Below are 16,732 nucleotides of genomic sequence, written 5' to 3' on the forward strand. Positions count from 1 at the left end.
GAACCCACAAACCGCAAGATCATGACCTGACCCGAAGTTAGACGCTCAACTGACTGAGCCACCCAGGAGCCCCTTAGTTGATTCATCTATGTCAAGAAATATTTATTCTCTATTTTTGTGTTACCAGGTTTAATATATGTTCATCAGGTCAAATTAGTTCCTGTGTTTTTCACATTTTTGAATCTTTAATAAATGGCATCTGGTTTTATTTATTTATTTTTTGAGAGACAGAGAGAGAGACAGAGCGTGCGCGTGTGCACGTGCAAGTGGGGGAGGGGCAGAGGAAAAGAGAAAGAGAGAGAATCTAAGCAGACTTGATGCTCAGCGCAGAGTCCTGACTCAGGGCTTGATCTCGTGACTGTGAGACCATGACCTGAGCAGAAATCAAGAGCTGGATGCTTAACTGACTGAGCCACCCAGGTACCCCAAGTGGTATCTGTTTTTAAGTGACATCACAGGGAGACATGTCAAAACCTTCCTGTGGATGAGGAAATATCCTTTGTAACTTCTTGCAAATATACTTATTTTGCTCTCTTGACAATTTTACAAGCAATAAAACTCCTCATAAACAAATAGATTCATGACTCTCACCTATTATTAACTTCTCTATTGTTATGGGTTTAATGAAATGTTCCACTGTAAACTCATTTATTTGCTTGGGATTATGGAAGTCCATACTGAAACTTCTTTCTTGTCAACACAGTATAAGCAAGGAAAAATAATTTCCATCTACTCTTCTGAGCTCTTGGCTGAGACCCCTGTAATAAAAGATAGATTAACAGGGGAAAAAAGATGTTCAGTAACACGTATACTTCCTCTATACATGGGAGAGACACAGGGAAAAATGAGTAACTCCCCAAGTAGCCTCAGCCACCTGCTTAAATACGACCTTCAGCTAAAGACAAAAGAAATATGGGGCAACGCCAGCTATGAAGAGTTTATCCAAGAAAGCTGGGTAAACAAGGATTAAGTTTGTTACGCTTCTGATCACATTTTTGTGTAGGGCCATCCTTCTCTTCCTCTATAGAGGAGACACCCTTTACAAGTAGAGATTTCCTTTAAAAGTAATTCCCCTTATGAAAGGGTAACTTCCACTCTGTTCTGAGCTTCTTCTGTGTCTCCTGTTTCTCAAAATAAGCAGCTCAACATAATCCTTACAGCAAAAGGGTGTATTTGGGGATGGCATATTCTAATGCCCTTCAATGACTAGTTACCATATCACATCACAGAATAATCCACCTTTTAAAGATCTCAAAATCTCTCCCAGGGGCTCAGTCGATGGAGCTGTATGACTCTTGGTCTCTGGTTTGTGAATTCAAGCCCCACACTGGGTGTAAATATTACTTTAAAAAACTCAAATCTTGGGATGCCTGGGTGGCTTAGTCCGTTAAGCATCCAACTCTTGGTTTCGGCTCAGGTCATGATTTCGTGGTTCGTGAGATGGAGTCCCACATCAGGCTCTGCACTGATGGTCCAGGGACTGCTTGGGATTCTTTCTCCCTCTCTCTCTGCCCCTTCCTCTCCCACTTGTGCTCTCTCTCTCAAAATAAATAAATAAACTTAAAGAAATTAAATCTTAAAAAAAATCCCTCCCAGATACCATATATTTTTTAATGTACTAATATATCATCATATCATCATGTATCCACGTTGGGGTCATGCCAGGATATTTTCATTTTACCTGAAAATATTTTAAATATGCTAATTTCCTATCTAAACATTATCATATTTCAATTGGTTACCATTTCTGTGGTGAAATCTTCCACATCTAGGGATGTAAGAGAATCACTTATTTCATGATAGATGTTAATTCACAGATATTGCCATAAAAATTATTGAGGGCAAAAACAAGGCTATTGAAAATTTGAAAATCCAGTTTTGCTTTTTGTAGGGTTTAAATAAAACCCTAAAAATACCCTTAGATATATTGCAAAATTAATTATTTTTTAGGTGAAAGTAAATTGAAATGTCTTTTAAGGACTATATAGTGTACAGGCTTTGTTATCCACATCTGCCAGAACATTGAGAAATAGAAAACAAAGAAAACAACTGAAATATACTACAATTTTTTAAAAGTAACCCTTCACCCAACACGGGGCTAAAACTCACCACCACAAAATCAAGAGTTGCATGCCCTACCAGCTGAACCAACCAGGTGACCCACTACCACGTTTAGATTAAAAAAAAAAAAAAAAAGCAAACATGCTTTTTAACCACCTTCAGAGTGATAGTAAAGTGAATTTGAAATTACGTTATATTTAGAAATTGACTTAACCATATTGTGATGTCAACAACGTTTATCTCGAATGCATTTGAGTATAATTATCTCAAGTGTGGAACAATATAGTAAGTATAAAAAGAGCGATGTAATTTAATCTTTGTTTTAAAGTTATTGCTTTTTTAAAAGTAATAAATTATCACATGCCTTAGCCCTCCAAGCCCTACACCTCAGGTCTTGTCCCTGGGTAACTCTCTGGAACACAGCACAGGGTTGAGTCTGACTCCGAGGTGAATGGGGAGTATAAACGGAAATGATGGTCTGGGTGCACTTGTGAAATTGCACATTCCGCCCAGGCAGAATCTGCATTTCACATTCCAGTTTGCATCCATTTGCAGTTAAGTTGTTTAACTTAACTTTAATTGCAACAGTGTTCCAGGCTCCAGCCACCGCCCACATCCACCCTGCACCAAGGTCCCAGCTCCCAAGATCACTGAGTTGCTTCATCCTCTCTGGCGGGACTCGTGGCTTTTGACTTGAATCGTTTTCAGCTGTGAAGAGGAAAACATCTGACTTTCCAACATAAGTGGCGCCCACAAAACTCTAAGCTTTTACCTTAAAATTGTTTGAAACGTTAACTTGAAATAGAAAGTGCCGCTTCCCAGGATAAAGGCCAGGCTGACTCTAGCACTCCCAAGCCCCGAAAATCCGGGAGGGAATCCCAGATCCCGCGCTGGAGTCGGCCCCGCCCACGCCTGTCCTCTCCGCGCGCCTCGTATCTATGGTTACCGCCAGTCCCTGAGACCCCGCCTCCCTCTCCCGCCAACCTTACGCCAGCCGGGCTTCGCTCTGCGCCCCGCACAGGCCCCGCCTCTTCCTTTTGCGCGCGCGCGGTTGCCTGCAGACCCGGAAGCGGGTTTCGTGGAGCGGTGGCCAGTCTGTGGAGTGTGAGTTTCGTCTTTCTTGTTTAAACCTGCGCCTCGCAGTCTCCCCTCCTCTGTCCCCGGGGTCTGGGGGCCGCTAAAATCTCCGCACCACCTCCTCCAGTCCGAGTAAATTCAGACGTCTCCGTGGGAGGCCGGGGGCTTCCCTTTTTGTTTGGAATTCGCGAGGTGGATGTTCGCTGCTCTCTGCCCCTAGAGGGCAGCGCCGGGCCGCCCCCTCGGTAGAGGCTGGTCCTTACCTGCGTCCTGAGATTCTGGAGAGCTCAGCCCTCTCCAGAGGCACGCTCACTTCCTCTCACCTCGCGTCTTTCTCAGCCGGCTACTCTTAGTTCCCCAGGCCTCACCTTGTGCTGGGGAGGACTAGAAAGGGCCTGTCTTGAGACAGACCGTGCACCCGGCGCTGGATAATGTGTTTTTGTGGGAGGTGGGCATCCTGTTACACCCCACTTCTGGGTGAGAGGAATCCGGAGGAGGGGGACTGCCCATCTTAAAAACAAAAGTCAGTTATTTTACCAGCAAAATGATTTTATTCTGGAAGAAGCAGAGGAATTGCAGTTCGGGACATGCATGGAGTGGTGAATTATTGGCAAGTTGGGAGAGAAAGGGAAGGTCAGCTCTTATTTTTAGGAGGAAATTGGGGAGGGTTTTTTGTTTTTTATTTATTTTTTTGAAGAGAGAGCACGTGCGCGAGAGCACGAGCGGGGGACGAGCAGAGAGGGAGACCGAGAATCCCAAGCGGGCTCCGTGTTGTCAGCACAGAACCTGATGAAGGGCTCACACTTAGGAACTGCGAGATCATGACCTGAGCTGAAATCGAGGAGTCGGAGGCTTAATTGACTGAGCCGCCCAGGCGCCCCCGGGGGGAGTTTTAAACGGAAGTTCATTGGAGAAGAACAAGAGTTGAAGGTTGTGGCGGTTTTTCAGTGGCTGCAAGTGGTGGTCAGTGCGTCTGTTGGTGGGGCAGGAAGGGATCTTCCTTTATTTTCTTACAAGCAGGAGATGAAATTCCCGTGTGAAAAAGGACCTCCCTTGTTGAAGTAATTCTGTTCGTTCTTCCTGCTGGTTAAGCAGGCTACCGGGAGTGGTACTTGCCAGAGAGCTCCCACTTCAGGGTTTCCCTACTCCACTTTAAATGAGGTTTCCTTATTTATTTTCACAAGACCTACCGAGAGAATTACAGAAAAATGAATGAGGGAGAACCAGAAGCAGATGGCAAAGTAGCAGCAGTGGGAGAAAAGGTTGAGAAATTTAGAGTAAAAAGGAAATCTCCAGAGGGATGATGGGGAGCAAAATGTAGAGAGGGGCCACAGGAGCGTGGGTAACAAAGGGGAAGGCACTTCACTTGGAGCCAAGGGAGAGGTTGAAAGAGTTGGAGTCCTGGCAGCCTGCGCGATGTGGTGCTGAGAGGAAAGAAGGGGCCAATGGGAGGAGACCAGAGGAACGGAGGGAGAAACAGACTTGGGAGAAACAGCCGGGAGGAAGCCCAGCAAGCTGGGGGTGCCAGAGAGTGGGGACAGAGGGAGAGTAGCAGGGAAAGAGCACACTTAACTGGGAGAGCAGATGCGAGCTGGGGAGGAAAGAGAAATGCATGAAGATTGGGGATAATCAGAAAGACTGGGGAGAAAGCAACAAGAAGGGGAACAGGTTACATAATGGGTCAGAACAAGTGTGCAAGAAGAAACCCAGAGGAGAGAAACGGCGGGACAGGAGAGGGGAACAGAATGAGCAGAAACCCAAGGGGAAAATGGAAAAGCAAACCAAAAAAAAAGAAAAGGGGCTGGGGGAGAGATAAATATTGGTTGGATATGGATGATGAAGTATGTTACGTTACGTATGGCTTTATAATATAATACACTTAAAATTAGAATAAATTATGCAGATAAGGGTGAGGATTGCAAAACTCCTTTCTAAAAAGCCTGTGCATCTTATAATTATTTGCTTCAGAGTATACCTTCTATTTGCAATCCCTGTTCAGCCAGGAAGGCAGAGACTTCATTCAGTCATGGGTCACCCTCTTCCCTTTGCCTGGGCTCCGAGGATAGAAGTGGGGCAAGAAATGGCCATCATCACACGCTGCCTTTTTATGGAACATGAAAACTGAAAACTGTTGCTTCTTTGTAATGGATTTTACTTTTTTCTTCCTGATTCGCTTATATTTACATCATTTTCCTTTTTGAAGCTTGAAATACATCTTTATACTTTCCTATAAATAATTAACTTCTGAAGTGAGCTTTGAAGGCATCCTATAAACAGTTTCTGGCATTCTTTTCTAAGCATGACCTTGCCATTTTTAAAAATTTTGGTCTCATACTTCATTGTTTAAAAAAAAAATTTTTTTTTAACTTTTCTTTTTTAAGTTCATTGTGTGGTTCAGACAGGTCTGTAAGCTCTCTGTCATGTATATTGAGAACTTCCTTTAGTATCTAGTATAATTTTAGACTCTTCCAGTGTGTACTTCGTAAACATGTCAGTAATCTCTTATGTAAGTCGAAACCTGGTTTAAGCTGTCACTTTAATATTCAGTTTTCTTACCTTTTATGTGATCTTTTGAAACAGTGGGCCATGAGCTACCGAATAGATATTCCCCTCAAGTTCCTCTTGCCTGCTTTTTGCAAATATTGAAGAATGGGCTGATTTACTTGGAAAGGTCACCTAACAGAGCCCATCTGTTCCTGATGAGGAAATTCGTGTCTTGTTTCTATAGGTGGCTGCCTTGCAGTGTTTACAGCAGGAATTCATTATGTGTTCAAAGTTCTGAATTTTGTAAATGTTTTAGTGTGATGTTCTGGATAAGAGGAGTTTAGTGCCTGAGCACACAGCGATTATACCTTGAGATAAAAGTTTCCTAAGGGCGCCTCACTGGCTCATTTGGTAGAGCGTGTGATTCTTTTTAATTTTTTTTTAAATGTTTTTATTCATTTTTGAGAGACCAAAAGAGACAGCACGAGCAGGTGAGGGGCAGAGAGAGAGGGAGACACAGAAGCAGGCTCCAGGCTCTGAGCTGTCAGCACAGAGCCCCGACACAGGGCTCGAACTTACGAACGTTGAGATCATGACCTGAGTTGAAGTCAGACACTTAACCAACCGAACCACCTAAGTGCTCCTAGCGTGCGACTCTTGATCTCAGGGTCATGAGTTCAAGCCTAACACTGGGCTTAGAGATTATTTAAAAAGAAAAAAAATAAAGGAAAAGAAATGGAAGTTTCCTTAGCCCAGACATGTGAAAGATGGTCCTGGAATTTTTAAGAGAGAAGAGTGATGTGGGCAAACTCTGCCCACTGGGCCCTTCAGGCCACCCTATCAGAATTCAGTTGTACCCAGTTTTGCTTACTCAACGCAGACCTTCTCAGGATAACTTGGTGGAATGACTCCCTTGTGGGCCTCAGTGAGCCCAGCTCAACATGGAGATGACGGACTAGACAGACACTGAATTTGAGCAACGCTGAGCCCTGAATTCATTGGCAGAATACAATGCATATCTCGTGTGGCAGTTCTTGGACAGAGTGCCCAGATGTCAGTAGAATTGTAAATGGGTCCCCGTCCTCCAAAAATGAAACACAGAACACTAGGATGGAGGCAGAGACGCAGACTCTGAGTCACAGACCATCTCTCTGCAGCAGGGGTGACTCTCTCGGCAGAGTATGTCCCTCCCTGGCATCGAACCCTCTGCTGGCTCCATCGTCACCAGGACAGAATACAGACTCACTGTGGCTGCACAGCCCGAATCGTCAGGCCCTGCCAGTGTCTCCAGCCTCGTCCTGGGACCTTACCCTCTCCTCACATCTCGCTGTGCCTTTCCTCTGTTCCCAAACACCAGCCTTTTCTGTCACAGGTCCTCATCCCTGCTCTGACCTGATGTCCCTAAACCATGTCAGCTCTGGCCCTTTCTCCTTCAGGTTTAGGCTCAGAGATGGCTCTCCAGCCCAACACTTCAAGTGCCCTTCCCCAGCCATCTGTCGTGTTATGCAGGTTGAATCGTCTCCATTGAGTCTTTCCTGTTTTGTCTCAGCTGGAGGGAGCACGAAGTCCCTCCTTCCCAGGCTGGCAGCTGCACCTCACTTTGGGCTTGGGTTGAGCTGCCGGGCCTGTGGTAGAGCTGAGTAGTCCTCGGGGAAGACCAAGGAGGCCGGGCAGGTGGTGATGCTCATGCCAGTATTTGTTCTGGGAATTTCAGTTAATGGATCGAAATCTCCTATGGCTGCTTATTTACTCAAGAGCAGAAGGACGAACCGGGGCCTGGAAGGCCCTACAGACCAGGGGTCCCCACGTGTTCACCTGCTGCGTCACTGCCCTTCACCAGCTCCCAGGTGGCCCGGGCTGTGCACGTCACCAGGGACCGGCTGCATCCTGGGCGGGGGCTTGGCTTCCAGCAGTTATCTGCTTAGAGTCAAGAGTCTCAGTTTCCCTTCGGGAAGGGTGAGGACGAGGTCAGGAGCCTCAGGGGACATAAAATAGGCACCACGAAGAACTAGAGGTTCTTGCAACTTGCTGTGAATGGGGACGGGAGACCTGGTGGCCTCTGGGAAGAGATCTGGGGCCTCTCTGTCTCTTGCGTCCCACCGCACTGGATCCGGCCAACCTTTGACTGTTTTTCAACTGGACTCCCTGTTGTCCTCACTTGCTCACAAGTGTTCCCTGGTGGGGCCACCTTGTTGGTGTCCATACTGAAGACCCGGTGTCCTTCACTCTGCACTTGTGTCCGTTACTGGTGTGGTGCCCGTGCCTCTTGGCCCAGTTTGCTCAGGCGCATGTGGAGGAGAGGTGGGAAGATGGGGAAAATGGAAGTGAGGCGGGAGGGAAGCAGAAGCAAGTGTGGGCCCCCAGGTGGCCCAGTGAACGTGTGTGCGCGTGTCCCGGGCATGGCTGTGGGGTGAGGGGTGTGTGGACCTGTTGGGAAGGGGTGTCTCGGTTCCCGCGGGAGCGCCTGGAAGTGGTTTGTGGGTGGTTGTGGGGCTGCATGGGTCCGTTTGGGGAGCCGTTGTCGTGGCCCAGGTTCCCCCGAACCCAGATGCTAAGGCTGAGATTTGCCAGCTGGGGTTTAATTGGGAAACTTGATGACACTTGAGGAGACACGAAAGGAGAGGGATTAGGCAGAGGCATGTTCCCCTCTGATGTTCGAGCCACAGGGAGCTCTGGCCGCAGCTCATGGTGCCTCGGTCCTAGGGGTTGGGGGAATCTGGGAGGTGCCCCCCAGCATCTGTTCCACACAGTAACCTGTGTGGAGTCTGTGCAAGAATCATCGTCTGACACAGGATTTGGAGGGAAGGTCTCAGAGAACCTTCTGGATTATTCTGTGTTGCAAGTCAAGAAGGATTCAGATGCATTTTGGAAGATCTAAGTGAGAATTTTGAATGTTTAAGAAGATATTGGGGTCTCATGGGGGCTCATGCATCCTTGTAGACATCTGTTGACAGGTAGGAGAGTGGTCTGAGTGAAGGACTCTTGACTTTTTCTTTAATCTCGACACCCAATGTGAGGCTCGAACTCACGACCCCAACCAAGATCAAGACTCGCATGTTCTACTGACTGAGTCAGCCAGGCGTGCTGGATTTGGCTTTCTGTGCCTCCCCTGCACCTGGTCAGCTGCTCTGTCCCTCACGATGAAGACTGTTCCAAGGGCAAACAATACCCCTGCGCATTTCAGTGCCCCCAAATGAAGGCCATGCAAGAGGTTGCACCACCGTCGTTTTGTGTGTTGCTGAGCCAGACTGTTCCCCGGTCGCCAGCCCCACCCACTGCCTCAGGACCGGATGGGATCCTTCCTCCACTCCATCTCGAGTTTGTACATGTCAGGAAATAATTTCATTCAGCACACGCAGATGGTGGTTTCGCCCGTCTTCCACACGCACGTGCACACCTCCCCCCAAAGCCTTTTATTCACTGTCTCGTTGAATCTTTAAACCCAAACATTCTCAGGGCGTCTGGGTGGCTCAGTCGGTTAAGCGTCCAACTTCGGCTTAGGTCGTGATCTCGAACCCCACATTGGGGTCTGCGCTGACCGTACAGAACCTTCTTGGGCTTCTCTTTCTCTCCCTCTCTCCCAGCCCCTCCCTGCTCATGTGCTCTCTCTCGCTCGTTCTCCCTCCCTCCCTCCCTTCAAATAAACTTAAAAAAATTGTTTTAAATAACAAAACATTCTCTATTAACTAATTTCCCCTCTGGTAAGCCCTTCTCTTCCTTACTCCCTTTCATTTTTTTTTTTCATGTTTCAAGTTTTTATTTAAATTGTAGTTTGTTAACATACAGCGTAATATTAGTTTCAGGAGCAGAATGCAGTGATTCATCACCTACATACGACACCCAGTGCTCAGCACAACAAGTGGCCTCCTTAATGCACATCCCACCCCGTGCTCCCTTTCAGGACACAAGACCCTAAAAGCCTGCTTCCACTGTCTTCACTGTCTTCAAATCTGGTCTCCACTCGTCTCGTGAACCCCATCTGGTCAAGCTTTCAACAGCTACCGTGCCCCTGAGACTTTGTCTTTCAGAGCCACAGCGACCCCATTTCTCAGTCCAGGATTGAATGTCCTGTCTTTATTTTGCTTTTCCTGTCAGGGGCAGGTGGCACATGTGACCACTCCCTCTTCCTCGACACACTTTTTTTCTTAGTTTGAGGACATCTCGCTAAGCTTTACTGCCCTATTTACCTGTTGGTTTCCCCGATCACTGGTCACCTCTTAGCTTCCCTGCTGGTGTCTGCTGAACTCCCTGGTCTCCGAGTGTGGGGCACCCCGCAGCTGAGTCCTTGAACCTCTTCTCTCTGGCTACACCCCTGCCTTTCCTTATCACTTCATCTGGTTCTCAGCACCACCTGCATGTCTCCTGGTTTCCACTTCCACCAGACTTCTGCCCTGGACTCCATCCCGTGTCCAGCTGCCTTGACATCTCTGCTAGGACGTCTGGGGCACATCCATCTTAACTTGTCCAGAACTGACTCGACCTCCCCCAGTCACCCTCCCCCTGCACCCTCCACATTTTGGTTAAGGGCAACCCTCTGCTTCCTGGGGCTTAGTGAACAGCTTGGCATAATTCTAAATATGAGATACTACATTATTTGTAAATATTTGTGTACGATGAAAAAAAGCTGATGTTTGCTTCAAATGAGAGGAGGAACATATCATTTCTTTCAAGACATGGGGGGCAAATGTTGGAAGACACGCAGTTGGTTAAGTGTCTGACTCTTGATTTTGGCTCAGGTCATGATCTCGCGGTTCGTGGGTTCATGGGTTCGCGCCCTGCATTGGCCTTTGTGCTGACAGTGCAGAGCCTGCTTGGGTGTCTCTCTCTCTCCCTCTCTCTCTCTCTCTGCTCCTCCCCCCACTGGTGGGTGCTCTCTCCCTCTCTCCAAAAAAATAAATCAACATTAAAAAAACTAAAAAAAAAAAAAAAAAGGTAGGGTGCAAATGTTAGAAGACACGCCCTTCCGGATCTGCCTCCCCAGGCCCCTGTCTGTCCTCCTCCCCTGCTGGTCTCCTCACCCCACTGCTGCCACGCAGGCCTCCCCCTCTCCTGGGGCCAGGCTTGCTCCTGCCTGAGGGCCTCTGGGGCCTGTCCCTCTGCCTGGAACTGTGTGGCCCCTCAGAGGCCGGTGGCAAACACGCTCCCTCCCCTGGGTCCTCGTTCTGATGCCACCTTCTCAGAGGAGCCTCTCGGACCCCCTCCCGGAGAGTCCCTTCAAATGGCCAAGGGGAGATAGGGCCTGATCTCAGTCCTAGTTAAAGTGCCTGGGGGGTTTCTGATGTGTCTCCAGCGCTGAGCACCAAGGCTGTGGTGCTACATGTCTGAGGCTGACATCAGCCCCTAACCCAGGGAGAGGTGAGGGGGCCCCCGCTCTGCGTGGGGTGTGATCGGGGCGGGCCTGTGATCTGCAGGGAGGGTCAGGTCCCACCCAGGTCCCCACTGATGCCGTGTGCGGGGGGCTTCACCAGGGCGGGAGCCGGTTCTGAAGAAGAAGGGTGGGAAGGTCACTTGCTGGCCTCTGGAGGAGTCTGCCGTCCCGGGGCACCCCCCGTGTTTTCACACGGAGAGGCCTTCCCGTGTGAGGCTGCAGGACGGGAAGGACCCTGACTGACTCAAAGCATTAAGCTGCGTTTTCTTGACACTTAGGATTGAATTCCCAAGCCTGATCCTGCCTGAGGAAGAATCCTGGAAAGGGAGGGAGAGCAAAGGAAAGGAGTCGGGAATGGCCGTCTGTCAGGTGAAGTCATATCCTGGGTCGATTTCCTGTCTCTCATTCCTGCAAGGCCCTTCTTGGACTTGCCAACCTTGTCTGAGTCTGAAGTGTTTGTCCACACTCCCCCAGGCCTTCCCCCCACTGTCCCTCTCCTCTGCACTTAGATTCCAGCTCATCGTGACCCAGGGACCGGAGCCTATGAGGAGGGTCCTCTGTGTCGTGGAGAGTCGACTCCTCTTACTTCAGTAAATTTGAGTGTGTGTGTGTGTGTGTGTACGTGTGCCGGGACGCACAAGCCTGTAGTATTTACAGACATTATCATTACTTCATAAATAAGTTGTTTAAGAATTTTTGAAGTTAAATCTTAAGTATTTGCATGGCTTTACATGTTTTCTACACTATCACATTAATGAGTTGAATAGCACAAGAGTGACATTTATGTGCGTGTGCGTGTGCATGGACAGATGCAATGACCATGCTGTTAGCCTTAAACTTGTCTCTAATTGTTTCAGGAATCCCCCTCTCAACATTCTTTTCATGCTATCTGGTATATATGTTTCATTGTTTAGGTTCAGTTCCAAAGCCTAAATATCTGGGTTCTGGAGCTTTTTCTGCCATTTCTTAGAGCATTTGACCTTGGGCAGGCTTCGGGGAATGTGTGTGACACAGTTGTCTCCTCGGTAAGATGGGAACAGATCTGTCTATGATGAGTGATGTCGATGTCAATGGGAGTTAGTGTGTGGAAAGCATTTAGCATGATGGCTAGCACGTGGGAAGTCTTCAAGAGCCTTTACTCACTGTGGCCTTCCTCTAAAGCCATCATGGGTGTTGTCTTCTCTGAAGATAACACTCATGCCTTTGCTCATCTAGATGTTGAATATCACTCATTGTGACATTGATAGGTATCACAACATGATGGATAACACTTCTAGATAACCTTGTATTGATTTTCTATTTTTTAAAAAAAATTTTTAATCTTTATTTATTTTTGAGAGAGAGAGAGGGAGGGAGGGCACAAATGGGGGAGGAACAGAGAGGGAGACACAGAATCCAAAGGAGGCTCCAGGCTCTGAGCTGTCAGCACATAGCCTGACGTGGGGTTCGAACTCATGAACTACAAGATCATGACCTGAGCTGAAGCCTGGTGTTTAACCAACTGAGCCACCCAGGCGCCCTATTTTTTTTTAAGTTTATTATTATTAATAATATTATTTTTTTTTTTTAGTAATCTCTGCACCCAACGTGGGGCTCAAACTCACAACCCCAAAATCAAGAGTCGCATGCTCCCAACGGGCACCCCTGATTTTCTGTTTTTATATTTCTTATATTGTCCACAAAAATGAAAAAAGCCATATTGATTTAGAGGCCATCCTAACCTCTTACGGGAACGTGTAATAAGCCAAAATTGGGGACACATAACTTGCTCAGAAATACCTTACATAGATCTGTAAGAAAACCTACTTCATCTGAATTGATCCTTACACATTTCTCGTCTTCCTGTTTTGTGTGCAGATAACTCTCCCCGTAGCTCCTTGGTGAAATGTGTTCTCATTTCAGGGATGGTTGACCTTCAGGGACGTGGCCATAGAGTTCTCTCAGGAGGAGTGGGAGTGCCTGGACCCCGCTCAGAGGGCCTTGTACCGGGACGTGATGCTGGAGAACTACAGGAACCTGGTCTCCTTGGGTGAGGAAAATTTCCCTCCAGAAGTGGAGATCTGCCCTTGTGTGTCTGCATTCTCCCCCTTGGAGCCCCTGTCTTACTTGCTGAGATTGAAGCCCTGTTGCCTCCGATACGAAAAGCCTCATGACGTGGCATCTGGACTTCACACTTACGCTTTTGTCAGATGATTTGCACACTCAATCAGGCATGCTGCCAGAACTTAAGTATGCGTAAAACATTATGAAAAGCTTAAAATACCCAATTCCTTTTTTTTCTCCCCCTGTGCTGTTGATTCACTGGTTCTTACAAGAGACTGAGATCCTCGTGTAAACTGTTCTGTAAGTATTTAGAGGAGGCAGTCAGAGGATGAATTTTTTGTTTTTTAGCTCTACTGAGGTATAACTGGCAAAGAAAATTGTAATATTTTGAAAGGGTACCCTGTAGTGATTTGACATACATATACATTGTGAAAGGATTTCCATAATCAAGTTAATTAACACACATTACGTCACATACTTACTTTTTAAAAAATTTTTTGGTGAGGACACTTAAGTTCTATTCTCTTAGCAAATTTCAATTATACGATATTACCGACTATAGTCACCATGTGGTACGTTAGCTCCGCGGACCTTGTTCACCACGTGGCTGAAATTTTGTCCCCTTTTACCAACCTTACCCCATGTCCCCTATGCCTCCCCCCTCAGCAGCCACCCATCCTACTCTGTTTTCTAAGCATGGCTTCTTGCCTGGTCTCCGCACTCCCTCCCTATTACCCGTCTTATATTTTGGCCACACACCCACACTATAATTCCTACAGTTAATTCCTATAATTCCATCGTGGGACAGCATGATGGTGTTTGCCACGTCAGTCCCTTCTTTTTTCCCAAGGTTGGAATTCTGACTGCCCTGGTACATTTACCCCTCCGTGGATTGGCAAATACCATCGCTTCTCTCATGTGCTCATTACCTCCTGCCCTCCGCTCCTGACCTTCCTTCTTTCTGGCCTTCCCTCACACGGTACCTCGATCTGGATAGACCACACCGTTCCTTACTAGCTTATGAATTGTGTAGAACTTGAACACCCTGATTCCCGCAGGCCCCCCTCACCAGCCACACTACTTACCACGTTAAGAAAGATCCCTGCTTATCCACTGTTTCGCTGTTTCAGGACATTACAGAAATCCTTATTGCGGGGGTGACAGGGTACTCAGGGTGGCTAGGTAACACTGTTAGCACAACACAGCTCTGGTGTCTCCCTCAGTGTGTTTATGTTGAAGCTCCTGATCTTGACTGTGATTTGCAGGCGTTTATGCATGAGCATACTTTGTCTGAACCCGCAGGCCCAGGTCAAATCCTGTTTCTCATACTTACTTTCTCTATGAATAAGGGTTAGAAACACAAACCCCATGTGCCTACTGTCCCTATTTAAAAAGTGGTGGTGATGTACTTCAAGGCTTTTAGCCATGTCAGCGCTATTAGAAGGCTTAAGATACTCCGTGTTTTTTTTTTTTTAATTTTATTTTTAATTTTTTAAAATTTACATCCAAATTAGTTAGCATATAGTGAAACAATGATTTCAGGAGTACATTCCTTAATGCCCCTTACCCATTTATCCCATTCCCTCTCCCACAGACCCTCCTGTAACCCTCAATTTGTTCTCCATATTTATGAGTCTCTTCTGTTTTGTCCCCCTCCCTGTTTTTATATTATTTTTGTTTCCCTTCCCTTAGGTTCATCTGTTTTGTCTCTTAAAGTCTTCCTATGAGTGAAGGCATATGATTTTTGTCTTTCTCTGACTAATTTCACTTAGCATAATACCCTCCAGTTCCATCCACGTAGTTGCAAATGGCAAGATTTCATTCTTTTTGATTGTTGAGTAATACTCCATTGTGTGTGTGTGTGTGTGTGTGTGTGTGTGTATACATACACCACATCTTCTTTATCCATTCATCGATCGATGGACATTTGGGCTCTTTCCGTGCTTTGGCTATTGTTGATAGTGCTGCTATAAACATGGGGGTGCATGTGTCCCTTCGAAACAGCACATCTGTATCCTGTGGATAAATGCCTAGTAGTGCAATTGCTGGGTCGTAGGGTAGTTCTATTTTTAATTTTACGAGGAACCACCATACTGTTTTCCAGAGTGGCTGCACCAGCTTGCATTGCCACCAACAGTGCAAAAGAGATCCTCTTCGCATCCTCGCCAACATCTGTTGTTGCCTGAGTTGTTAATGTTAGCCATTCTGACAGGTGTAGGGTGGTATCTCATTGTGGTTTTGATTTGTAAAACTATTCCGTGTTTTATAGTAAAGTCTCAGAAATTCCTTGACTTTTGTAAGATACGGCAACCTTCTGTCATGATTTTGATCAGATGGTCTTTTGTCTGTGCCTTGGCTCAGCCTGCCATAGCAAGTACCAAAACCAGATGGCTTAACTAATAGAAATTTATTTCTCACAGTTCCGGAGTCTGGCAAGTCCAAGATCTTGGTGCTAGTCAGTTCAGTTCCTGATGAGCCTTCTTCTGGTTTAGAGCACTGCCTTCTTGCCGTGTCCTTGCATGATGGAAAGAGTAAGGCAGCAAGCTCTCATATCTCTTCTTGTAACGGCCCTAATCCCATTCGCGACCCTGCACCGTCATGACCTGGTTACCTGCCAAAGACCCCACCTCCAACCCCATCATATTGGGGTGGACACAAACATTCAGGCCATGCAGCCTGCACTATATTTCGTATGTTTTTATTCTACAATTCTGTCCAAACATTGTTTGATCTGGCCTTCATTAATAAGATTTTCATGCACAAACTCATTATTACATATACTTTGTGGCCAGTGAACTAAAAAATTAAATAATACTACATAGATAGGGAATTGATTAGCTGTTACATAAGTGCAGGCTGAAACTCATAATTGTGATTTATGGGGTGCCTGCCTGGTGCAGTCAGTAGAGCATGTGACTCTTGATCTTGAGGTTGTGAGTTTGAACTCCCTGTTGGGCATAGAGATAACTTAAAAAAAAAATCATAATTATGATTTCTGACTTCTTTTTCCAATTATGTTAAGTATTTCCCTGACTGGATACTTCAAAAATGAGTGGTCTTAACATAAATTCCAGTTTTCATATTGTATGCTGGTTCTGGAATAGAAGCCCTTGCTTTTTTTTTTTTTTTTTTTTCTCTCAAGAGAGATTTGTTGAGAATTCCACAAACTATAATTTTGTATCATTGTGGTTGCTTATTATTTCAGTCCTGCTTTTACTCTAGGTTACTAGAATGTTTTATTAACTGTCGTTATGACTTACAGATGATGGTTTTTTGGTATGCACAGTGCAGCATCGCCGACTTATACTGCTTGTTAAAAATGGCCATTCTGAGGGAATATAGTTACATGACTGGTATTCAGAAAAATATTTTTATAACATTGATTAAATTCTCCCTCATTTCCCCAGTGCTACTATAGTTTTCCAATTCTAAATTGCCATTTATTTAGATAGCGCGCCTCGGTGGCTCAGTCGGTTAAGCATCTGACTTCGGCTCAGGTCATGATCTCAGTGTTCGTGGGTTTGAGCCCCATGTCAGGCTCTGTGCTGACAGCTCGGAGCCTGGAGCCTGCTTTGGATTCTGTGTCTCTTTCTCTCTCTGCCCCTCCCCACTCGTGCTCTGTCTCTCTCATCTCTCAAAAATAAATAAATATTAAAAAAAATTTAGATTACTCATTAGATAAGTTTGTTCTGGATTATT

The 16,732-nt window shown here is 46.3% G+C and overlaps 2 protein-coding genes across 3 annotated transcripts in view; one reads left to right on the forward strand and one right to left on the reverse strand.

The window, feature by feature from the left end:
* Positions 1 to 16,732, reverse strand: part of LOC106972991 (zinc finger protein 677-like) — a 433,591-nt gene that overhangs the window by 22,992 nt on the left and 393,867 nt on the right. The window lies entirely within an intron of this gene.
* Positions 3,110 to 16,732, forward strand: part of LOC106973003 (zinc finger protein 665-like) — a 64,237-nt gene continuing 50,614 nt past the window's right edge. For both annotated transcript variants that reach the window (XM_053210971.1, XM_015070052.3), the window contains exons 1-3: positions 3,110 to 3,165; positions 11,269 to 11,359; positions 12,893 to 13,019. In XM_053210971.1, the coding sequence (XP_053066946.1) occupies positions 11,345 to 11,359; positions 12,893 to 13,019 (142 nt within the window). In that variant the 5' untranslated portion in view covers positions 3,110 to 3,165; positions 11,269 to 11,344. The remainder of the gene's footprint in view (positions 3,166 to 11,268; positions 11,360 to 12,892; positions 13,020 to 16,732) is intronic.

The sequence above is a fragment of the Acinonyx jubatus genome, chromosome E2 (assembly GCF_027475565.1).
Source record: "Acinonyx jubatus isolate Ajub_Pintada_27869175 chromosome E2, VMU_Ajub_asm_v1.0, whole genome shotgun sequence".
NCBI classification, from domain to species: Eukaryota; Metazoa; Chordata; class Mammalia; order Carnivora; family Felidae; genus Acinonyx; species Acinonyx jubatus.